At 55.5% G+C, this 24,888-nt stretch overlaps 1 protein-coding gene across 1 annotated transcript in view; it reads left to right on the top strand.

The window, feature by feature from the left end:
- The window catches only part of BSN (bassoon presynaptic cytomatrix protein), a 75,105-nt gene that overhangs the window by 27,913 nt on the left and 22,304 nt on the right, over positions 1–24,888 (top strand). Inside the window, exons 2-3 of the mRNA XM_065933693.1 lie at positions 12,500–12,908; positions 21,667–22,533. Coding sequence (XP_065789765.1) covers positions 12,500–12,908; positions 21,667–22,533 — 1,276 coding nt within the window. The remainder of the gene's footprint in view (positions 1–12,499; positions 12,909–21,666; positions 22,534–24,888) is intronic.

The raw sequence follows: 24,888 nt of genomic DNA, 5'->3' as shown, positions 1-24,888 counted from the left end.
GTGTATGTGCAGTGAACTGCCCACGCACACACCAGCGCCCACACTAGTGCCCACATGCACACACAACCTTGCACACACATGTGAGCACTCACACGTACCCCCCCACTCACATGTGTGCATGTGCATTCACAGAGCATCTCATCATTTCTGTCTTAATCATCACTCTCAGACCCACATTTTCCTTATGAGTACATCTCTCTTAATGGGTTTTTTTAAGCCCAAGTGGCTGAGTTTAATGCTCTCGACATGTGAACACGTGTCAGGTAGGAACACGGGCATCCCCAAGCCTATGCTGGTTAGAGGCTGAGCCCTGGGAAAGGGAGGAGAGTAGGGAAGGGAGCTCCTGGTCGAGGGCTTTTCCTGGCCAAGGGCCCCCACCTGAAAAGGACTTAGGCTTCTTGGATAGGAAGTTCTGGCCTTAGGTCAGGCCCAAGGGGCCTTGCAAGAGAGCTACCCTACAGCAGGCTGAGCCGTGGGAGCATGAGAATCAGCCCCTTGAAGCAGGAGGAAGAATGGGGTGAGTGAGGAGGGGTGGGGCGAGGGGAGCGCCTCCTACAGGAAGCCTCCCTGGCCTCTCATGTTACTGGGAAATCTCTCCCAGTGGCAGGCAAGCTCCCTGGGGGGCTGGTAGATGAACCCCCAGCACGAGGGATCTAGAAAGGAACCCCCAGCACCTTCCGGGCCCTCCCAGTCTAAGGGAGAAGGAGGTTCAGGAACCCAAGTGCCACAAGTAGATGTTAGATTTCTCCCTCTGAGTTAGAGCCCTCAGAAGTGAAAGATAAGGGAGCCACAGAGGGAAGACCGTGAGGTTGGCAAACAAGGAAACTGAGCCCCCAGCCATGTGCAGTTTTCTGCAACTAGGCTGATGGGGCAGGTAGATCAATGGGCACGGTGACGCTGAAGGCTGGAAGGGTGGTGGGTACCCCTTGCTTTTGCAGTGTCGTTTAATGAAGACGGCATGCTTTTAACTGCTGGAATCTTGAGTCTCGTTTCCCATCTTGAGATGTCAGCTTTTTGTCATTCTGATTTTTTTCACAAGCCCTGTAAAGAATTGCATTCACTAGCTAAACACTTCTCAGCACCTTGATGGTAATAAATTTTAAATCGCCCGGCAAAGGTATTGTTCAGAGGCTTCCCTTCTCTTTTCAGGACCTGCCGTTTCCAGTGCTACAGGTCCTTTGTCGGAAGGCAGGGCTCTTTAGCGGTTGGAATAGCCCTGCCCAAAGACTAGCTCTGTGCCCTGGGCTGTGTGAGCAAGTGACAGAAGGGCAGGTGCAGACAGGGTGGCTCTGGGAGATGAGCAGGCGGGGACCTCCCTTCTGTTGTTTCATTTAGAGCTGAAACTAAGGGCCAGAGATGATCCTCAGTCACAATTGTCTTTTACCATTTTTGGGTCACAGGTAAGTTTTTCCTTATGGTATAGAAACATAAGGAGCAGGCAAGCTCTTACTAGTTTAAAAAATGTTAAACTAGGGGGGAAAAAATGGAAAACAGCAGGCCTTATTTCTGGACAGAGAGGTTTTTAACATGGAGATATTACTTTGGTGTTTCTTTCTCTCCCAAAATACACAATAGATGTAGTTTTTGGATCCCACTGGCTTCCCAGGAGAAGGGAGCTAAGGGTTCCTCAGGCTTGGTGGGGTTTTCGTGCTGGTCTAGGAAGAGCAGGCAGTGGGAAGCCTCAGACACTTGAGGTGTGTTCAGGTCCCACCTGGTACCCCACGCTCGGCAGGTGTTCAGCTGGCTCATGTATTAATGATGCAGGCACTGGCTTATCTTACTTACCGCATTGTTCTGGCCTGTCTTGGATCAGGGCCGGACGTGAAGCCTTATTTGTGGCACAGGATGTGTCCCTGTCCCCTAGGGCAGGCTGAGGGCTCAGCCTGCTGCGCTGGGTCTGAAGACAGGGCTGAAGCTTGCCAAGCTTTGTGAGCCAGAGTCCTGGCTTCTGATTGGAGCAAGGGGTGAGGCCTGCCGCCTCCATTGTCACAAAGAGTTAGTGTCTCCTCTTAACTTATCTCCTGGTTTCAGCAGAATCTGGAGGCGAGCTGACAAGCATAACACTGTCCCCTTGGTAAAAGGCTACAGTTGTAGAATTTGCTGGAGCGAGAAGCAGGGAAGAGCTGGCTCAGCTTTATGTAATGATGCCTGACTCCTGATTAGAGCTTCCTAGCTCAGGAATCTTCCCCCTGAGCCAGAAAACTGGGACGCTTCGCAGCTCCAAGTGGTCCTCATGTGGGGTCCTGGTGCAGATGTCTGCAAACCCAGAGCTGGCTAGGGGCAGGTGCCTCAGGGGCTTGGGCTGGGTTAGAGCTCCTGGGCCACGCCTGGAAGCCACAGCACTCCTGGGAGACAGCGTTGGTAAATGAAAACCAAGGGCTGGACTGGGGCCAGAGCTCTTGAGAAGGCTGTAGGAGGGATGAAGAATTTGCCTGTCCGCCATGTGTGCCCTCAGAAAGCTGAGCCTGGGAGGGAGTCCACGGGGGCATGTGACTGGCCTGGATGCACTGTTGAAGGGTACCCCAGTCACCACAGGCTAGAAAGGCCAGGGAGTTCTTTAAAGTTCAAATGCTGTTGATGCCATAGGCCTTAGGACAGGAATGCGCAGGAATTAGTCCACACGAATGTCAGCATCCTGGGTCCAGTCCTTATGGTGCCCAAAGGGAAGGGTCCCTAAGGTCCTTGGGGCCCTTGTTTCCTCTGGTGTCCCAGGTCAGGCCACCTGGAACACTTGGGAGGGGTTGGGGAGAGCCTTTGAGGAGCTGCTGACCTGGGTCTCAGCTCTGGGCAGTTACTCTGGTCTGGCCACCTGCTGCTTCTTCCCTCCTCTGGCCCTCTTTGCTTCCAGTGTGGGGCCCCCCCGCTCCTGGCTCCCTCAGGAATCTCCTACTGATGAGCTGTTACCCAAGACTGATGAATAAGTGGGAATAAGACATTAGAGCACTAAAAGCAGTAACACTCCCCTCCCACTGAGTTCTACCTAAGGAAGCCAGTTCCTTTATATGCTGTAGTAAAACCAATCTTTGGATCCCTTCCCCTTGGAATTTGTGGTAATTGACTGAACCAGACATTTGTAAAAGGTAAATGATGTAAATATGACTGTTTAATTCACCTAAAATACGAAGTTGCTTTCAAGCCCTACCAGACTCATTTCCTACAAATCTTGCCTAATTGCAAGTTATTTTTCATCAGTTGATTGTAACTACCTGTGTGAAGTTCTGCTTCCTTCGACTGGCAAACAGGGATTGCAACCAGATTAGATTCTGGGGGCCCCTGCCCTCCTGGGGTGCCCAGTCTGACCAAAGAGACAGACAGTGAACAATGCCTTGCAGTGGGGCAGCACTGCGACCGGACTGGTGGGGGACACGTGGGAGGGAGGACCCCGGGAGGCTCCACGCCAGAAATCACATTGGAATGGTGCTGTTCAGCCAGCCCTCTGGGGAGCCTGTGGACATGGATGCAAGAAAGCCTCTGGCCCCTCGGGGAGCCCCCAGGCCTCAGGCAGGGCTTGCATTAGGGAATGTGTGGGCAATGCTTGAGAGACAGGATGGTGTGGTAGGTAGGGGCCTGTGGCTTGAGACCCAGACTAGGGAACAAGGTTCCTATGAACTTTTAAAAAAATGAATGAACGAATAAAAACTTCTAGAGATGCACTCTGAGCCCCTGGTGCTGGCTTTGTGTCCAGTTACAGGCTCCTGAGGCCTGTGGCTGAGTGTTGCGGAGACCTCACCTCTGTGCTGCTGCTCTTAGCAAGACAATTCCTTTTTGGTTCATCAGTGGTCAGAAAGGCTGGGAGGGCCCCCCGATAGACTCAGGCCTCCCTGACCCTGAGCTCAGTACACCTGTGATGGAGCAGGACTGAGAGCAGGAGAGAATCTGGTCTTGGCAACCAGCAGAGACCCCTTTAAAGACTGGGAGAGTAAGAATTCCCTCTGAACTGGGGCACACGCGCTGGGAGGGGAGGGAGACAGGACAGTCAAGTGAGGCATGGGAGAAAAACGTGAAAACTCCTGTTTACATTTGTGTCCTATCTCCTCCTTTCAAACATTGCCAGTTGGGGAGGTGTGTTTTAGCAGTAATATATATGCACTTAATTGGTAAATAAATAGTCATCTGTTGGGGATATGTGAACATGTTTTATTGATAGGGACTGGTGATCAAAAAAGCAGGAGGCCACTGGCCTGAAAGTGGGCAAATCAAGAAATGTTTTCTTGTGTGAAAACTGGCCTTTTTTTTTTAACTCAAACTTTCTCAATTCTCCCATCCCTTCTTGAGAGAGTTGCTCCGGGGCCCAGAACTAGATCCTGGCGCCCACTGTTGGGCAGCCCTTGCTTCTCTGCCTGGACACACGGGGGCTACTGGGCCACCCTAGTGGTCCTTCCTAGCCTGGGCCTGAAAGAAGTCCTGCCCCCTGCATGTCCTTGGCCGTAATTGCCCGTTACAGAAAGGTCAGCCAGGGATTTATCAAAACCTTGTTTGAAGCCTGCAGAGCTCTTCCGGCTGCTCTGACTTAGAAAAAACAGTGTCCTTAAGTTCACTCCTCTCCTGGTGAGCAAAGACAGCTATTTATTTGTGTGAAGTATTTTTCTTTCAAATACTCAACTGGAGGCGGCAGGGGGCGGCGGGGGGATGATGCTCTAGAAGGCTGCCATGTGGAACCCAACCTAGTTTTCCCTGGGGACCCCACACGGCCTCTCCCCGCGTTTCCGGCCAGTCTGCCCAGCCTCAGCAGGCCCCCCTGGGTGCACCTGCCAGGGCAGCCCCGGCTCTGCCCTTAGGGACGTACCTGGGGTCAGAGCATCTTTGGCCACTGGAGCTTGTTGGTCTCCTGCCTTTCTTGGAGGTTTCTGGCAGAGCAGAGCCCAGTTTCTGACCAGCGCAATCTGGATTATTCCTCCTGGCAGTGGTCATGGAATGGGACAGCAGGCCTCAGGTTACTGAGGAGAGTTGCGGGGGAGGCCGATGGGATGGGCCTTGTGGAGGAGGCTCCTTCCTGCCTTGCTAACCAGCTTTAAGACTTGTCTCTGATCAGTCAGTAGCCTTAAATGCTGAAAGGGAGGAGAGCTGGTGGAAATACAGCTATTTTTACATCCTCCACCTTTCGTGGCCATCTTTTAAAAATATCTAGCCTGGATAAGGCATTTTTAGTCTTCCCCTCCTTGTCTTCCAGCCACTCCTGCATGCTTCTGCCCTCTCCCTCCTCCGCCTGCCTGTCCTCCTATGTCTTTCCACTTTATGGCAGTTTCCTCTCCCCCTCCTGCTCACCTGTCCTCATCCCAGCCCTCCCCCCGGAGCAGGGCTCCCAGAGGCTGAGGGAGGTGCACTGGCCTCCAGGGCTCTCACTGCTGATGAGCCACATCAGTGAAACCAGGGCTTCCTGAGGCTGGGCTGGGCCCCGCCTGTGGACACCGCCCTCCCTCCCTCCCCCTGCGCCCAGTGGAGATCTTTCTTAAGGAGGGTCTCCTGGAGGGTGCACCTATGTTCACCCCCAAGAGGCCCTAGGCCACTCCAGCCCTGGCCCCCTTGGGACTTGTGTCCGGGAGTGTGTCACAGACAGAGCTGGATCTCCGGCCCTGGGTGGGCCCTTGTGTCCAGCAAGCTAGGGAACTGGCTCCCTCAACCGGACAGAGTGGGAGAGAGCTCGTGGCCCTCGTGGGTGTAGCCTTTCCTTCAGCACTTCTGAGGCGTCTCAGCCCACAAGGACGTGGAGTCAGGAGCGAGTTGTTGAATACTCCTCCTTGTGGGAACTTTTCTAACCCTGGGGGTTGTGTCTTCCCATTCTCCTCTCTGATGCCTCCATTTCTGACATCCCTCTGCTTTTATTAATGTTGGTACTCCCTAGCAATCTTTTCTGGACCACTGCTCTCCATGAGATCTCTATCCCTTGAGACTTGCCTATGAACTGAAGCCTTAACTCTCCCAGGTAAAAATATCTAGACTTGTCTGAATTGAATCCAAGCTCCAACCCATCTCCCGATGTCTCTTGGATGCCCCCACGGAGATCACCAATTTGACAAAACCAGTTCAACCTTATGATTTTGCCATTTCACTCCCCAGTCTCCACCCACCAACTGGCTTCTCCCCCTGGATCCTCTGGCTCAGTCACAAGGACCCTCCTCCCCAGACCCCAGGCCAGAATAGCCTTCTGAGCCTTTCTTCTCTCTCAGCCCCTGGACTGTCCTTTGTGCTGTCACGTTATTCTGTCTTCCTGGTAGGACTTCCCTGGTAGCTTGGGTAGAAAAGAATCAGCCTGCAATGCAGGAGACCCCACTTTGATTCCTGGGTCAGGAAGATCTGCTGGAGAAGCGATTGGCTACTCACTCCAGTATTCTTGGGCTTCCTTGGTGGCTCAGCTGGTAAAGAATCCTCCTGCAATGTGGAAGACCTGGGTTCGATCCTTGGTTGGGAAGATCCCCAGAGAAGGGAAAGGCTACCCACTCCAGTATTCTGGCCCAGAGAATTTTGTGGACTGTATAGTCCATAGGGTCACAAAGAGTCGGACACAGCTGAGCGACTTTCACTTTCATTTATTCTCTCTGTCTCCCTACCTCCATCATGTCTTTGTCACAGAGTGGAATATTTCCTTGTTTGAAAAGCTTAAAGGCCCTGCTCTCCTGGCCCTTCCCATCTTGCCTCTGAATTCAGGTTGTTTGCTGCATGCTGTCTCCAGGAGCTGATCTAAGTGCTGAGAATAGCACTGACTAAACCCTGTCTTGGAGCTACCCCGGTGACTTAGTGATAAAGAACCCACCTGCCAATGCAGGAGATACGGGTTGGATCCCTGGGTCAGAAAGATCCCCTGGAGGAGGAGATGGCAATCCACTGCAGTATTCTTGCCTGGGAAATCCAATGGACAGAGGAGCCTGGCAGGCTACAGTTCATGCAATTGCAAGGAGTTGGACTTGACTTAGCGACTCAACAACAGCAGCACCCTGACATGCATCTGGGTCTTTGCACGTGTTTTCCCTTCTGCCTCAATTGCCCTTTACCTGGGAGGGGGGTGGCAGGCAGCCCATCCATGAAGAGTTGGTTTAGACGCCTCTGAGTTCTCAAAGCCTTCTCAAACTCTGCCCTGGACTGTGTGGACGTGTCTTGCAGTGATTTGTTTGCACATCTAGTCTCCTCTCTGGACTGGAGGCTCCCAGAAGACTGGATTCCTGTCTGATCCACTTTAAAAAAATTTATTTTAATTAAATATTGAGTAGGTATTTATACAGAATCTAAGAAGACTTATAAAATATGTATAAGATGTAAAGAATAGCAATACAATGAGCACCCGTGGACCAACCTTCCATTTGTGAGTTGCAATCCGGTCATACCATCAGCACCGGTCACACAGCCTGGAGCTATCACTCCAGGGGTCAGTGAATGTTTGTGAATGATTGAATGCTCGAATGAGCAAGTGACTTGAGTGTGGTTTTCTCTGTGAATCACATTGCAGTGTTTCCCACCCCTCTACAGCCTCACTGTGCTCACCCAGAGGCAATGCGGAACGTGTGGCAATGAGAAATGTGTTTTAGGACATGGACTGGTGGCCTTATTTTTTGACCACACTATGGGCGTGTGGGATCTTAGTTCCACAACCAGAGATCGAACCCATGCTGCTTGCAGTGGAATCACAGTCTTAACAACTGGGCTGCCAGAAAAGTCCGAACTGGTGGCCTTGGTATTGGAGTCATAGCACCACCACTTACAGGTCAAAATGGCTTTGCAATCCTTAACTTCTACATGTGGCAGTTTTCTTATTTGTAATATAGGCAAATTACATCCTACCGCATGGATTTGCTGTGAGGCTTAGAGGAGTTAACATGTGACAGGTGCCTGGCACATGGTGGTGTTCAGGGTGAAGGCGCGGTTGGCATGAGCACTTCTGTGGTCAGTGGAGTGTTCTGTGTGGTGGGACTGGGGGTATACAGCAAGTGGCCGGAGAGTGCTCAAGGTGCCACTTCTGCCATTCTGCCCTGCATGAGGCCAAATCCAGGGCGGGCTGAGTGCACATCCATCATGAGCCGTGTTTCCTTTGCTCAGAAACATTTAGGGGCCACGTTTTACTGTTCTGAGTCATGATATGAGTTTAGTCCATCCACCCAGGAGACATGTATGAGCATCCAGCGAGTGCTGGGCTCTGGGGCACAGCTGTGGAGGAAGCCCAGCGGTCGTGCCGGCACAGCGCCGGCAGGCTGCTGCTGGGACCGCAGAGCGTGCACAGATGCAGCATGTCCAGCAGGGTTGAGTCGGGAGGCCTCAGTGGCGTGGAGCACACAGAGGCTGGAGGGACGGAAGCTGCATTTTTTTTTTTTTTGATTCTTTTTTTATATGGACCAGTTTTAAAGTCTTTATTGAATTTGTTAGGGTCTCCCTGGTAGCTCAGCTGGTAAAGAATCCACCTGCAATGCAGGAGACCCCAGTTTGATTCCTGGGTCGAAAAGATCCCCTGGAGAAGGGAAAGGCTACCCACTCCAGTATTCTTGGGCTTCCCTGGTGGTTCAGAAGGTAAAGAATGGGCTTGAATTTGTTACAATATTGCTTCTGTTTTATATTTTGGTTTTTTGGCCTCCCCCACCAGGGATTGAACCCACACCCCTGCCACTGGAAGGTGAAGTCTTAACCCCTGGATGGCCAGGGAAATCCAGAAGCTGCATTCTTAATAGGTTGGTCCACAAAAGCGTCCCCAAACGATGCCACCAGAGCCAAGACTCTCCCTGTATCAGCTCTCCTTCTGCCGGTCCCGCTCCTGTCTCTGGGTGTTTGTATCTAAGTGCGCTCTCTTGAGTCTGCGTGCAAGCGCCAGCAGGTGCCAATATCCAGAGGCAGGAGCGGACCTGGCAGAAGGGGAGCAGACCCAGGGTAAGAGAGAGAGCAAGAGGCTGGAGGGAAAGGGCCCGAACCTTGCGGGATCTCACGGGCCGTTATAAAGCCGTTGGCTCTTCCTGTGGGAGGGAAAGGAGGGTTTAAGCAGACAAGGGAAGCGGTTTGATTCATGTGTATAAAGGATTATCCCAGCTGCTGCACAGAGGAGACTATAGATGGGCAAGAGAGGGCAGCCCAGCTTGTGCAAAACTGGAAACCAGAGGGCACCGTGACTTCAACCAGGAGGAGTGAGGAGGCAGTTGGGCTTCCAGACACTGAAGCACAAGATTTCCTGATGACTGATAAGGCCTGAGAGGAGAAGGATCAGAGTCTCCAAGGGGAAGACAGGGAGGAGCACATGTGTGGGACGATCAGGGACTCAGCTTAGGCACGTCACGTTCGAGGTGTCTGTAAGACATTTCGGTGAAGACATGGGGTCGGCAGTGAGAGGAGGGGGGAGTTCAGGGGAGGGGTCTGGGCCAGACACACATTTGTAGCTGCCAGTGGGGAGTAGGAGATAAAGGCTTGATCTTCAGGGAGCTGTGGGCTTGGAAACCTTGTGTGCAGAAAGGTTGAGTCCTTGCTATGTAGGAAGTGGGATTCTGGGTTTGGGAGACGAGGAAGCACCCGCAGAAGAGCTCAGAATAGTGTGACCAGGAGGGAGGAAGCTGCTTGGCAGAGGGTGGTGTTCCTGGAGGAAGCTGAGGGTTTCTTTCAGGAAAGAGGGAGGGCCCAGCGCTGTCGGGTCAGGGGATTATCAGGTGAGAGGAGGAACCTAGAAGTGACTTTTGGATTTGATGCTGTGGAGGTCATCAGTGCCTATGACCTGAGAGACTTCTGTAGAAGGATGGGCGAAGCCAGGTGGCCTGTTTGAGAGGAAGGGAGGAGTGGGGCTGGAGGCCGTGAGTGGAGGCCTCTCTTTCAAGGAGTTTTGCTGTAAGTGCAGCAGAGAGATGAGGCAGTCGCTGAAGGGGAAAGTGGGCCAAATTTCTTTTTTCTTTTCCAAGATGGGAGAAGCATCTTTGTATGGGCATTGAAATCATCTGAATAGAGAGGTAAACAAGGACGATGAAGGAAGGGGGAGAATTTATGAAGGCGAGAAGTGGACCTTGGGAGCAGGAGTCTGGCAAACACAGGGACAGTCGTCGAGAGGGCTTAGTTGTACAAATTCCCCTCCAGCCGCTCCCACTTTCCCAGCAAGATGGTGTACAGGCTGTCAGTGAGGAGAGGGAGGCGGCTGGCGGCCTGGAGATCAAGGAGGAGGTGTGAGGAGTTGTCCAAGAGACCGGAGAGTCAAGGGTTCGCAGGTGTGTATCGCTATCGCCGGGTGTCAGCTGCAGCTACCGTGTGGTGTGTGGACACACACCAAGCCTGTGTGCTGGGGGCGCTGGCCTTGCCACGCAGGCTCTGCTGGGTGCAGAGGGCATTGCTTGTTTGTTCACTGTCACCACAGCTGAGTTGAAAGTTAACCTGAATTTGGATCCCTGATTGTCACATACAGTGTCCCCAGAAAGACTACATTGTGACGCAACATTGAATTAGAAAGTCACTGTGTCATACACCATGTAAAACACACACAGTAGAAATTGCTTACTTTCTCAGAAGAAACCACGGACCTTGCCCAGCCTGGAAACAGGGTTCTGGTCCCTTCGCATGTTATAAAGGGCTCTCCATAGCTTCTGATGAGCTCTCAGGGGCTGCTCTTTAAATTCCAGCCCCAAGTAATTTAAGTAAGAAATGAAATGATGAATTTAACCAAGTGAGATTATTTCTTTACGATACCTAGAAATTAGTCTACTGCAAGGCCCTGGACTCCTTTGGGCCTAAAGATGGCTGCAGCCACCACCAACCACCACATTGCACTGAGCCTCACAGCTTCTGGCAAAGGTGACTTCCAGAGGGCTAGACTCAGGCTCTGGTCTTGTGGAGTGTCCAGTATGTGAGGCTGGATGGATGGGTGTGTGCTGTGTTGGCTGACGGACAGTTAACAGTGTCCTTTTTCTTTTTCCTGGAAGAGTCTTTATTAGACCGAGGGTGTGTCTCCTCCCTGGCAGTTCCTTGGAAGGGAGGAAGGACCCCAGAGTGTCTTGGGGTGGGTCTCCCAGCGGGCTCTTCGTCTCCCCTCTAAAATGGCTTTTCCTGAGACAGCCTACCAGTGGGCTCCTGAATCTTTTTGGCAAACAGATGGCGTTCACATAAGGGCTGCAGACTTAGAGTCTCCTCCTGTTAGTCAGACCCTACAAGGACCAGGAGCACTGGGGCTGAAGGAGCCAGGACAGGATGCCTCACAGGTGGCTGTGGCCGGGCCTCCGCAGTGACTTTCAGCCAGGCTGCCCTGTTGCCTGGGTGCCAGCATCCACCCAAATGAATACACACTGAAGCAAGTATAAAATGTCATGGAAGCAGTGTGAAGGCCTTGCCTTTGGCTTTTTGTATGTGGCTTTCTTCAAACAGGAAAACTGGGCGGGGGATCAAACAAGAAGGAATGTGGGGCGTTGAGTTCAGCGTCATGGTTTGCCTTCTACTCAGCTCTGATGACTCTGCTGCAGCCAGGCCATGTCGGATGGAGGTGGGGGTCAGGCACATTGAACTCCCCTCGATGGTTCCTCAAGGTCTGGATCCTAGAGCTCCGGCCCTGTTCTATCTTACAGTAGCAGAAAAGTAGCAAACACATCACCCATCTTGATGGACTTGGTCTGGCATTAGACCTGCTGGAAGACCACCAGAAGAGAAGGAAGGCTCCATTATCGCTGCTGGAGGTGGCATTAACTGGGCCTTCGAGGGCCTCCCCTGCTTATCTCCAGCTGCCAGATATTGGCCTCTGAAGCAGACAAGCCAGAACGTAACAGACTTGCCAGAGCAGCTGATCGAAACTAGCTGCATGTTGTGGAGAAGGCAATGGCACCCCACTCCAGTACTCTTGCCTGGAAAATCCCATGGACGGAGGAGCCTGGTGGGCTGCAGTCCATGGGGTCACTGGGAGTCGGACCCTACTGAGCAACTTCACTTTCACTTTTCACTTTCATGCATTGGAGAAGGAAATGGCAACCCACTCCAGTGTTCTTGCCTGGAGAATTCCAGGGACGGGGGAGCCTGGTGGGCTGCCGTCTATGGGGTCACACAGAGTCGGACACGACTGAAGTGACTTAGCAGCAGCAGCAGCTGCATGTTGAAATCACCTAGGGAGGAAAAAAAATACTAATGCCAGGATTCTGCCCTCACAGATATTGATGTAACTTGTCTGGTGTGCAGTCTAAGAGTCAGAAATGTTAAAATCAGTCTAGGTGTTACTCGTATATAATTTAGAACTTTGGTTCTCAAAGTGTGGTCTGCAGATCATAGTAAAGGCATCACCTTAGAGATCGTAAAAATGCAGACTATACCGCAGACCTACTGAATCAGACTCTGCATTTCAGGGGATGTAAAAGGGGACATTCCCAAGCTGACCACGTGGCCTGGTGCTGACGGCTCAGGTGGGGACACTTGTCAGGGCTCAGCATGGGGCACGGTTAGCACTGGGCCAGTGGAGGGCTGTGCTAATGGCACCGGCTGGCAGAGGGGGGTGGTGAGGGCACCTGGCAGTCGCCTGGGTTGGTGGAGACCTCTGCAGGCGACTTTTCTAACCTTGTCATTTTCAATGTCATTTCAGTGTTCCCCGGAGACTGGACCCCAAGGAGCCCCTGGGTAGCCAGAGAGCAGCTTCCCCAACCCCGAAGCAGCCTTCTGCTACCACTCCCGGCCGCGAGAGCCCCCGGGAGACAAGGGCGCAGGGCCCTGCAGGCCAGGAGGCTGACGGCCCCCGCAGGACGCTGCAGGTAGACAGCAGGACGCAGAGATCAGGGCGGTCCCCCTCTGTGTCACCAGACAGAGGCAGCACCCCCACATCACCCTACTCCGTCCCCCAGATCGCCCCTCTTCCCAGCAGCACGCTGTGTCCCATATGTAAGACCTCGGACCTCACGTCGACCCCCAGCCAGCCAAACTTCAACACCTGCACCCAGTGTCACAACAAAGTCTGCAACCAGTGTGGGTTCAACCCCAACCCTCACCTCACCCAGGTAATCACCTCTGCGCCGGCTTCCCCCCACCCCACCTGCCTTCCCAGGCCTCCCCTGGTTCCCTTTCCCACCCACTCTCTCTTCCTGGTCGTTTCCCTTGGCCGCCAGCCTCTGCGTCTTCCCAGGGCTGCGTTTCTGGCTCCCAGGTGTGGAAGCAGAGAGCAAATCCTGGCCCCAGATCTCCAGAGGGGCTGATTACTGTGCCTCCTGAAAGCTTCGGCTCAGACCTGTGTAGAGGTGCTGTCCTACCTGCTTCAAGTCCGACCTGGAAAAATGCCCTAGGGAGGCCAAAGAGAGACTTACGAACAGCTTTTCCCATGGGTGCACACTTGGAAAGGGTCATGAACAACCTCAGGGTCCGAAGAAAGGCAAATCTCCCTGACCCTCCTGACAGTGGGGCCTGGAGAGGGGAGCAGGTGTTAAGGGAGGCAGGAGACTGGGCTTCGTAAAGAGCCTCCTCTGTGTTCCCATTCCAGCTAGCTGGGGCCTGAGGGGGAGGAGCAGCTCCCCTTCCCGGGGGAGGAGCCAGGATTCACATGGTGACAGTGTCCTACCCTCAGCACGAGGCCACTGGAAGGCCATTTCCATGAGATTGGCCCCCTTTCTGCCCTAGAGGACCCAGGGTCCCCGGCCCCACCTTGGCTGTGTCAGGATGCTTTAATTGCTGAGGAGTGCTCAGCCAGGCCCAGGAGCCTCTCTTAGGTGCCCTGGAGGCCAGGTGCTCCAGTACACTGGATGGGCTGGGGCCCATGCCTCTGAAACGAGTGAGTCCCTCTCTCCCCTCTGCGGTAACCCCCGGAAGTCTCCGGTTGTCCCCCCAGAGCTCTGCTCTTGGGCTGGTTGGAGCGTGGTGACTGCATGGCCATGGCTGCAGCTGGGATTAGCAGCAGCGGGAGCTGTTTGGACCACATGGGTGGGGGAGGGCTGAGTGAGAATCGTTCACAGGTCGGGGTCTATTTGTGACATGAGGTGCTGTGGGTGTGGGACGTGTGGTTTGCGAGAGGTAAGTGTGAGATTCCGAGGAAGGAGCTGCCGGTGTGGGGAGATGACTCAGTGCATTTGGAGTCGCTCCTGGAGTGTGGGGGCTTCCTGCGGAGGCGTGCACACTCGTGATTATTACATCTGTGATTAGAAACAGCCCGTCCCTGCACTGATCAGTTAGGTAAGTGTTGCTCCATAGTATCTAGAGCACTATGATGAAGGCCAGGGAAACTCACCTGTGTTCCTGCCGCCGAGATGCCAGAATCACCCAGCCTCACAGGGGCAAGGGGGTTTGGCAGGCAGGGATGAGAGGCCACTGTGGGAATTCCCGCCTCCTTATGTTGGCCCTGCGCCCCTGGGATCCAGCCTCCCACTCATAGAGCAGCAGGACCTGAATGACACTGGGTGGGGTGGGTGGAGATCAAGTGAGAGCCACACATGGCAGCACCAGTTTCCCGGTGGGCCTCCCAGTCTTTCCCACACTGAGGACCTTCAGTGAGCAGGGAGGGAAGCCAGCCTTGGGCTGTGCCTGGAAAAACAGCAGAGTGGGAGGACCTGGCTACACTTATCTGCCTCATTGTGCTGGGCGGAGCCGAGGCTCAGGGCCAGGAGGAAAGGGGCCCTCAACTTGCCGCAGAGGAAGAGCAGGCCTCTGGGCCAGGTCCTTCAAGGCATGTACAGGCAGGAGCTCCAAGACGGGGCTGTCACTGGCCGCCTTCCCCAGACCTGCTTTCACGGAATATTAGGGGCTGCGGTTATGGCATCCAGTTTGGGAAATGCTGACCATTCTCCAGATGCTCACCTGATAGGGTCCGAACGTTTCTCACCAGCCCCAGGAGACCCTCCCAGTGAGGATGCACTGACCAGGAGCCCAGAGGTGTTCACGTGTAAGCCTATCCAGTGCCTAGTGACGGGGACAAAACAGGAAGGCTGTTCTCTCCCTGGATGTGGGTTCTTACACAAGCTCCTTAACCTCCCGAATGTCGCATTTCTCTCAGGGAGAAGCAGGGTGTGGGTGCCAGCCTCAGTGGCTCTGCCAACACCCCAAGCCTGCCTCTCTGCTCTTCAGTGACTCAGCATTCAGGCCTGCCACCCCTTTCTCCTCCAGGACAGAGACACCTGTTCTGATAGCTGGGCGAAGCAGACAGGTGTGGCCGTGGGCCAGCAAGTGGAGGGGAATGGTGAGGTCGGGGTGGGAATCCCTCCTGGAGAGGACGAGCCATGCCCTATCTGTCAGCCCCATCCGGGGCCTCCTTGCCCCGCTCGGAGCTGCCCCAGCAGTGCATCCTGGCTTGGAACTCCTCCAGAGGAGTCTGTCCTCACCCTAGGAACAGCACCACGGGAATGAGTGCTGTGCGGAGGCAGGGTTGACTGCACGCCTGCGCTTCTCACTCAGATCAGCAGAATCCTCCTGGAGCACTACCCAAAATGAGGCAGCAGCCTGCACCCAGGGGTGCCCACCCTCTGCCCCTGTGGGTACAGCAGGGTTGCCACCTCCTCCCCAGTCTTCCAGGTCCAGGAGCCCGTGTGCCTTCCACCTTCTTTGCTCTAGTCAGAATCACTCAGAAGCCCCCTCTAAGAAAACTACAGAAACATGATCACGGTCTTTCTTCACCTGTTCCAAGGTCTGGACTTTGTCGAGACCAAGCTACTGTGCCATCACCCCACCCCCAACCCCTGGCAAACCTTGGGCTTAGGCACGTGCCTAGGGTGGGTGGTGTGGAAAAGGGAGGGAGAGACGCAGTGGCCACAAGCCTCTTCCTCTCCTGCCTGCATCCCACTCTTTCCGGCAGCGAGGGCCGGGCCACCAGATGGCCCGGGGGTGGTGCTGTGAGTGCAGCCTAGATCCCTCTGCCGCAGCCTTCAGCCTTGCCCCTTTCCCTCCGCTCCCTCCTGGTCGCCTTACTACTCGCCCAGGCCGTGAGGAAAGAGGAGCAGGTGTTAGAAGGATATGGATCAGCGCTGGGCTGAGGAGCAGCTAAGGTGTCTTCCTCTCTTCCTGGGCCCAGCTCTCCCCTTTCCACCTCCAAACAGAGGGGATGTGAAAGGACCTCTAGGTGGCCTTTGTCCCTTCTGGGCGGTTTGCTTGGCAGTAGCCACTTTGACCCAAACAATCTCTGAGTCAATGGGGAAAGGCCCTGAAACCTCAGCCAGCCCCGGGCAGCTAGTCCTACCAGCCCCTGCTCCCAGGAGCTAGGCCTCTTGGCCGTCTTGCTTAGATCCCTGCGAGGTAGAGGCCAGAGTCACTGGGGGCAGATGGATGAGGCTGCTGTGCGGGGAGGGGGTTTTTCACTGCTGCAACCATCAGGCATGGCATACCTGACTTTAGCTATGAGAGGGGGCTGTAAAATTATCTGAGAATGAATATATAGTGCAGAGAAGATAGGCTTGAGAGGGAGGGGGCCATCTGGGGTAGGACGGAGGGAGTTGAGGGCTCTTGGGAGGTGAGGAAGGACCAGCAAGGAATAAATTCTCTCCCTTTCATGGAGCTTCAGTGAGGCCTTCCAACCCCAAGCAGCAACTGGGTTCAGCCTCCACTACCCAAATCCTGGTCTCAGATGCTAGGCAGGTTCCGAGGGCCTCTCCCAGGGTCCTGACCCGATGACATGGGCACGGACCTCCTCTGTGGGCTGGGCCTGGCTGAACAGGCTCTGGATCAATATTCCCTGCCCTGTGGGACTCTGTGCTGCCCACCGCTAGGCCTGAGGTCAACCAGTTGGCAGGTGAAGCAGGTTAGTGGCAGACTTGGGACAGTTGGATGCTGGATGAGGCAGGTGGCATGTTCGATGCCCTGGGCAGTGTGAGGGCACAGGCCTCCCCCCTGTCCCTGGCCCACAGTGGTCTACGTGCCCCCAGTCGTGGCCTGGCCTGTGACTCACAGCCCGGAAGAGCATGGCATCATACTGGCCAGCGGGGCCTTCCCAGAAACCTCTGGACTTGGCACCAGCAGGGAGGGCTCGTTTATAACCTGCTTCTGTGATGTTTCAGCTTGTACCAAAATGGAAAAAGCGTGAATGCAGCATCAGGCATGATGTCAGTGCAGCGATCCGACACACTGTCTGCCTGCTCTCCCTGGGAGGGCTGGGCTCCCAGGCAAGCCACTGCTCTCCGCAGGAAGGCGGTCCACGTGACGTGTGCTGCCCTCCTTCCTCCCTGCTGGTGGCAACGTGGAAGGGGATGCTGCGGGAGCACCCATTACTGCTGGGGGCCCAGAGCTTCCTGGCAGCCCTGGAGGTGACAGCGTGGCAGGCCCTGCCCTGGGCAGCCTTCTTTGGGGCCAAATAACCACATGCAAGGCTGGATTCTACCCTCTGGGGCTAAGACACAGGGTGGCAGGTGCAGCACCACCAGCGTCCCTGTGAGAAAGAGAAACCCCTCCCAAAAGGTGTCCCCACTCCCCTTCCTGCCCCGGAGCCCCACAGAGGGAGAGGCCACGCAGACGTGTGGTTCCCAGAGCCCCCATCCTCTGGCTCCTGGAGGGTGGCATCACCTCCGTTACCCTGCTGGGCACTGAACAGCGCGAGGAAGGGGGCAGCTGCGCAGGCTCTCCAGGGGACGTCGTCCCTTCAGAGCCCACGGGGCTTGCTGTGCTCACCCTAAGCCGGCTCCTGCAGCGCAGGCACTGCCTGCGGATCGGAAGTCACTTTCCTGGAGCCTCTGCTTCCCTGCCTCCCGACCAGCACACCGCCCTGAGCTTCCCCACCCCCACTGCTGCTCAGGCCCCCACTGGGTGGGGTGCAGGGGCCTCTGCGCCTCTGAGATGGCAGGATGGGCCCCTCGCTGGTGAGAAGGATCAGCCACCGTCTGGCAGCACTATCTACCTCGTAGCTGGAGCCCTGGGAGGTCCCCTTAGCTCCACCTCTGGGTCTTGGGACAGGAGGTCTGTGAATGGCACATCTCCCAGCCGAGTGCCAAGTTAGGCTTATGGAGATCTCTGATAACAAGGCTCTAAAAGAGGCCCCCTGTCACATTGGTGGAAGGCCTACCTTCTGATTCTAGTGGGCAGTCAGCTAGGAGGGTGCCCAGGAGCCACAGACACGGTCCAGCCAAGGAAGACTCTCACTGTAGTTGGTTCCGGAATCTGGGGACCTGCACCAGGCCTGGTCATGGATCCATAGCCTAGGTGGGCTGGTGATGCACAGCCATCTCCCTGCCCAACCAGTGGGCCACCCCCATGTCCCTGACGTGGGATAAGGAACTTGGAGTAGGGAGGAAGAGGCTGGGGATGACCCCCTCCCAACAGGCTCCCAGGGGCCCATGGGGGAGCCAGAGAGGGGAGTCTTATGGATTCAGAGATTTCCCCAGCCAGCATCCTGCCCAGGAGGCCTGTGTGCTGGTCCTCTCAGCCCAGGCCTGGGCCTGGGAGGGGCTGAGGGAGGGCACAGTACCGGCTCCTCACTGTCTGGAAGATGCTGGATAGAAATAGCTGCGCCCATCTGGGAGATGACTCACTGAGGGGCGTTTTAGCCGTTTCTTGGCGAGGTTCTATTTTAGTGAGACGCCTGTGACAGCCTGGGTGCGGGGGGCTAGATAAGGGAAGCTGCTGGTGGTAAGTGCGGAGTTTTAGCACAAGCCCTTGTTGACCCCTTGTTGATCCGGGACCCATAACAGGGTCTCCCTGAAGTCTCAGAATCAAAGGGTCTCGCCTCCCAGATTCCTCTTCTCTGGAAGTCCCACCTCAGGGTGTGCTGCAGAGACGGGACCTTGGGTGTGAGCCATGTACTTACCTTAGGAACTGGGCCAGGGCCTTGGCACCCCGCTCAGGATGGTGATCATCTCCTGGGGTCTCTTTGAGGGTTAGCCCAAACAGCTCGCCTCTGGGAGCTCCTACTTTGGATAAAAGTGAACCCTGTCACCCCTGCCACATACGACTTCTTTTTTTTTTTTTTCCTCCTCACTCAGTCTGGGGGGTATCACCAACATGGTGGCTCTGGAGGGGGCGGCAACCGGGGCCCCTCGGATCCGCAGGCAGCAGATCCTGGGCTCAGAGCCATAGGACTTCTTTAAAGGAGTCTTGGGGCTGAGTCCCAAAGACACACATTGTCTTCTCTGTGACTTTCTCTGTCCAAAAGTGTACAGAGCTGCCTTGGGTCTTCAAAGCGCCTAGGTGCATTCACAGTTCCCGGCTTGGGGCGGGGCAGTTCACAGCCCAGTGCTATAGCATTCCTGATCTTATGGTTTCCAGAGCTGGGCTTGGTCTTTGAGTTTCTCGAGGGCAGCTTCTAGACCTCTGACTTGACTTGCATGAGGCTCAGTGGCCTGCAAAAGGGGTGGACATGTGAAAGGCACTGGGCTCCAGGCTGCAGCTCAGGAGCTGAGCAGGGCTTGCAGGGCCAGTCTCCCCAGCAGCCCCACTTCCTAGCTGGGTAACCGCAAGAGCCAGAGGCTAAATCATATTAGACCTTGGTTTTTCTCTACAGTGAAGACAAAATGAAAGAATGCCTGCAAATATTCCCTGCATGATGCAGGCCGCCATGGGGTACTCACCAAAGTGCATGCTTCTCCCCTGTCTCAGATGCTACTCTTGGTTTCATGGCAAGACAGCCAAACCCAGGCTCCCAAACCCCAAGTCAGCCACAGTGGTGGCCATACAGCCCTGTGACCTCAAGGCAGAGAGCAGGGCCAGAGGTAGCTACTGAGGATGGGCAGAAGGGCTTTCTGCCCCAGGGACCAGACTGGACCTTTCCCTGGCAACTAGGCTACTGCGGTGCTTTCAAAGACTCTCGTTGCAATGATGGATGAGCAGACTTGTCCTCTGCCTTGGCTCAGGTTGAGAAGGAGGAACTCCTTCTATACCGTGGGATGCTGAATCTCCAGTTTCATGGCTGTAACTTTGTAAGAGCCATGCCCCTATTAATAGGTTATCAGGCTTCATCCCCCAGCAAGACTCTGTGGAGTAAGCCCAGGCTCTGTGCACTGTCCCTGGACCACCTCAGTAAGAGTTCATGGGCAGGGCAAGGAGACACCCAAAGGAATAAAGTAGCATAAGCTTTGGGAAAGAACAAGTACCATGAAGACAAACTGGGTGGTTGACTACAGAGTGCTTCGGAGGGATTGTCAATGGTATGGCCAGGAAGGGCCCTGATGGGGAAGTGATCCTGGCTGAGACATGTGCAGATAGCTGGCTCCAGGGCTGAGGAAAGAGTGAGTGAAAGGCCTGGTTATGGAAGAGAGCTCAAAGGATCACTTGGTAGAAGAGGAGGCCAACGTGCCCGAGGTGAGAGGGCAGGAAAGGGGGACAGAGAGAGGCGTAGGCTGGAGTAGATCGGGGGCCTCCCCGATCACAGTAAAGAGTTCCCATGGTAAGTGAGGGGGGAGTCCCCTAGAGGGCTTTGAGCCTGTAAGTGACATGCTCTGATTTATATTTGGATTTTGAGAGGAAGATAATATTGGCTCGTGTAACTGGGAGTCTGAGGGTAGATTTAAGGCAGAGCTGAATCCAGGGAATTAAATGAAGCCATGGGGTCTGCTTGTTTCTCCTGTCTTGGCTCCATTTCTGACTGTCTATTAACTTCATTCTTAGCGCCTCTCTGCACGCTGGGCAAGAAGGCTCCTGCCCACTCCACCGCTACATCCTTTTGATGAGTGACTCTATCTCCTACTGTTCATTCACCCTGAAACATGGAAGGGCTCTGATTGGCCCTGTTTGCGAGGTCATGTGCCCATCCCTGCAAGCCTGGCTGAAACCAGTGATTGACCCAACCCAAATATGAGCCCCTCTCCTTAGGAAGGAGTTAATGGCAGAGAGAAACGACACATCCTTCATGTGAACAGACACATGCCTTGTTTAGTCTGGAGGCACAAATTATCCCATTTTCTTTAAAAGAAAATTTGTCTTCCTTAAGAAAGCAAAAGATTTTTTCATTCAGCTTACGTCACTCACGTCGCTTCACTTTGCCCTCATTTATTTCGCTCTCAAGATGTTTCATTTATATCTTTTCTCCTCAGCAAGACACTGAGCTCCTCGAGGACAGGGCTCATGGTTTCTTTTTGTTTTCTTTTCCTCCCTTTCCCACCTACTACTCTTCACTTCTTTATTCATCCTGCAAGTGTTTATTGACTGCCTGATGCATACCAGGACTTGTTCTAGGGCCATGCGGTTTGTCCTGATACAAGCTTTAAAAAAGATCACTGCCGCCCCATGGAAGTGACCTGAAGGGGGCAGCAGGGGAAAGAGAATGAGCAGTTTGTGGCTATTCTTAGGTGGCTCTAGTGGTAAAAAATCCACCTGCCAATACGGGAGACACAGGAGACACGGGTTCGATTCCCGGGTCGGAAAGATCGTTTGGAGAAGGAAATGGCAACCCATTCCAGTATTCTTGCCTGGAGAATCCCATGGATAGAGGAACCTGGCAGGCTACAGTCCATGGGGTCTCAAAGAGTCAGACACGCCTGAAGCGACTTAGCATGCACAGCGTGGGGTCATCCAACCAGGAGGATGGGAGCATGGGCTGTTGAGGTGGGATGTGGAGATGCATGATGTACCCAGGTACAGCCAGTGGGTGTGGGGAGGACCCTGGCAGGCAGTGGACTGGCAGTTTGGGGCTGGGAAGTGTGTGACTGCCTCCGTTCATATCCGTGCACCTGGCAGCTCCTAGAGGGCAGGGTGGTGCCATCTGCCCCTCAGCCCGCCTCCTGGCAGCCCAGAAACACCTGCACCGGGCTTGGTGCTCCTGCCTGTGCTAGGAGCTGGCTCGGGCTGCCGGGGACTGCAATGACCTGGACCATGGGCGCCCCAGTCCTGACTGTCCTGGTGACCCTGCTGCTTCCTCCTCAGGTGAAGGAGTGGCTGTGTCTGAACTGCCAGATGCAGAGGGCTCTGGGGATGGACATGACCACGGCGCCTCGCTCCAAGAGCCAGCAGCAGCTGCACTCCCCGAGCCTGTCTCCTGCCCACTCCCCAGCCAAACAGCCCCTGGGGAAGCCGGAGCAAGAGAGAGCTCAGGGCCCAGGGGGACCACAGCCTGGCCCCCGCCAGGCCGAGACAGCCAGGGCCACCTCAGTGCCGGGGCCTACCCCAGCCGCCGCTCCTCTGGAGGTGGGGAGGGTGTCTCCCCAGCCCTCTCACCCCATCAAGCCTTCCACAGCCGAGCCCAGGCCCCCGGCAGGAGAGGCTCCGGCCAAGAGTGCCACTGCAGCGCCCTCCGGGCCTGGTGCTGCTGAGCCAACCCAGGAGGGCCTCACTGGGAAGCTCTTTGGCCTTGGTGCATCGCTGCTGACCCAGGCGAGCACCCTCATGTCTGCGCAACCTGAAGCGGACTCCCAGGGCCAGCCTGCTCCCAGCAAGGGGCCGCCCAAGATCGTCTTCAGCGATGCCAGCAAGGAGGCTGGCCCAAGACCCCCAGGCTCAGGGCCTGGGCCCGGGCCCGCAACTGGAGCCAAAACTGAGCCTGGATCAGGGCCCAGAGCCCAGGCGAGAACTGGGGGAACCACCAGCCCAAAGCATGGCAGAACAGAACACCAGGCAGCATCAAAGGCTGCTGCCAAGCCAAAGACCACGCCGAAGGAAAGGGCCACCTGCCCACTGTGCCAAGCCGAGCTCAACGTGGGCAGCAAGGGCCCCGCCAACTATAACATCTGCACCACCTGCAAACTCCAGGTGTGCAACCTGTGTGGCTTCAACCCGACGCCCCACCTGGTGGAGGTAAGAGCTGGACCAAGCAGGTTCCCTTAGGCCTTGGTGAGGGGCCGAGCCTGGGGTGATGGAGGGCATCAGTCAGAAAGGGCAGCAGAAAGCTGAGTCTGGAGCAATCACAGGGCTGCCCCTATAGCTGCAGCAGGGCTCCGCTCCCTTATCTGCTCCTGGCCCCAGCCTCTCCTTCCACTCCAAGAGTTAACTGGTGCAGTGAATGGAATCCTGGTGCCCACTGCCTCTGACCAGCTCATCAGTGCCTGAGGCTGGTCCCAAAGGTAACCAGGCTTAGGAGGCCCTGCGCTGGCCTCCCCATTCCCAGCTATCATGGGCATGGCCCTGATGGAAGATTCCAGTCACCCCTGTGCATGCAAGAAGGGCCTGATGTCCTACCTTGCCCACCACCTGTGATCCTCACAGGGGTTGAAGGGCAGTTAGGCAGTGGGCTGTGCCCCCATGCCCAGGGCCGGGCAGAAGGCTTCCTCACAGCAGGGCAGCCCAGCCAGGCAATGTCCTCCCTTCATCCCCTCTTCTGAGGTCATGGGTGTTAATGTCTACTTGTCAATGCCATAGGCTTTGGTTCACAAATTCTCCTTGGCAGGGCCTGGCTGTCCATGGAGCTATTCGTGGAGATGCTCAAAGATGCTCTTTTTACCCAGAGGGAAGTCTGAGAAGTGCTGGGGTTGGGGCCCATCTATCTGCAGTCCGTCTTCCACTGGAGGGCGCTGGCTCTGTTCAGAGTGGGGTGAAAGTGGGCAGGAGGCATGGTATTCTTGTGAAGCTTGGAACCCATCCTGGGAGGCTCCGAAGGTGCCCCATGGAGCTACCCTGGCAGAGCAGGGTGAGCCTGGGCTGGGAGGCTGCCCCGGCTCCTCCCCTCACGCCACTCTGCCCCACCTGGTTCATCCATGTGAACCCCACTTTTGCTGCCTTGCATATAGCTGGGTGTGTCCCCTTCTGAGAGTGCCCTTGGGGTCTATGATTGGCTCATCTGGGCAGGTAGATGTTTCCCTAGCTGTGTCACATCAGGAGATGTCAAGCCCCCTTCGGCACACAGCAGTCACCTGAGTCTTGGGGCCCCTGGGCTGAGCCGTGTGTTAACTGATGGCAGGCAGAAGAGTGTGATGCCATGACTACCGCCGGCCCAGAGACAGCAGAGGCGTGTGTGTGGTGGTGGAACAGGCTTGTGGCACCTAGTTCTGACTTGTCTAGGGTCAGGCCTCCGTGGGAGTAACTTTGGCCACGAGAGGCCATGTTTTCCAACATGCAGGGAGGGGCGGCTTGAGCACAACAGGTGACCTCTTCGTGGATGCCCATGTGGCCCTCCAGGCCGTCACTGCCACTGCCCCAAGCCCTAGGTCTGGTGGCTCACTGGAGGGTGGCTGGCCTGGCAGCCCAGAGAGGTGAGGGGACACCAAGGAGCCACCGCAGAGCAGAGGCGCTCCGGTCAAAGCCAGGCACACTCACGGCTGGGCGGGGGACCTGAGCCGAGCCCCTCTGGCCTGCTGTGCTGCCCAGCTCAGAGGACCTTGTCCCCGGGAGACCTCCTGGCCCACATTTCCTCATTAAGCAGGCTGTGCAGAGGGGAAGGCAGAACTGTCTCTGGCCAGGAGGATAAATGTTCCTGACAGTGCCTTTCAGCGGCCTCTGGGCCGGGCCAGCGGAAGTGCTGATTCTGCCCAAATAGAAGAGTCTCAGTCACATGCTGACTCGGGGTGAGCGGTCTGGATTCTCAGCTCAGCCTCTCTTGAGAGGTTGGCTTGTCATCTTCCTGGACTCTGGAGCTTCTGCCCCTTGATGGTCATGACCTCTGCCCCCATCATCCATGTCCTGCTGTCTCCATGTCCTGCCCCACCGTCTCCTCCTGGGCCAGGGCCACCCCTGCTTCCACGGGATCTGTGGGTTCCATGGGCTTGATGGCAAAGCTGCTGGGCATTCTGGTCCTGTGCTCCTGACAGCAGTTCGGAGGTTGCCCAGCTTCTCTGACTCATTTCTCCTCAGGGCTCTGCTGCTTAAAGCTGCTATCCCCAGAGGGCCCAGGGCTGCTCCTGGGGAAGTGTGGATGGACAGCCATCATGCCAGTTGCGTGGTTCCCACCATGAGACCACGCCACCGTTATCCATCAGAGGTGCCACCTGGCAGCCTGGGACATCCTCAGCTCCCTGTCCCCCTGAGCATCCTCCATGGCCCAAGCCCTGTGGCTCTGCCTTCTCACTGGCTAGATTCCGGCCTCATCTCTCCATCCTGGTAGCCACGACCCTACTCCAGTCCTTTGTCCTCTCTCCCTGCAGACAATGATCAAGGCTGTCTCATGGCTCTGCCTGCTTTATGTCTTGCCAGAGGCTGATGGGAAGGGACTGTGCTTGG

The sequence above is a fragment of the Muntiacus reevesi genome, chromosome 4 (genome assembly GCF_963930625.1).
Source record: "Muntiacus reevesi chromosome 4, mMunRee1.1, whole genome shotgun sequence".
Taxonomy (NCBI): Eukaryota; Metazoa; Chordata; class Mammalia; order Artiodactyla; family Cervidae; genus Muntiacus; species Muntiacus reevesi.
This window is presented reverse-complemented; position numbering and strand designations above follow the sequence as displayed.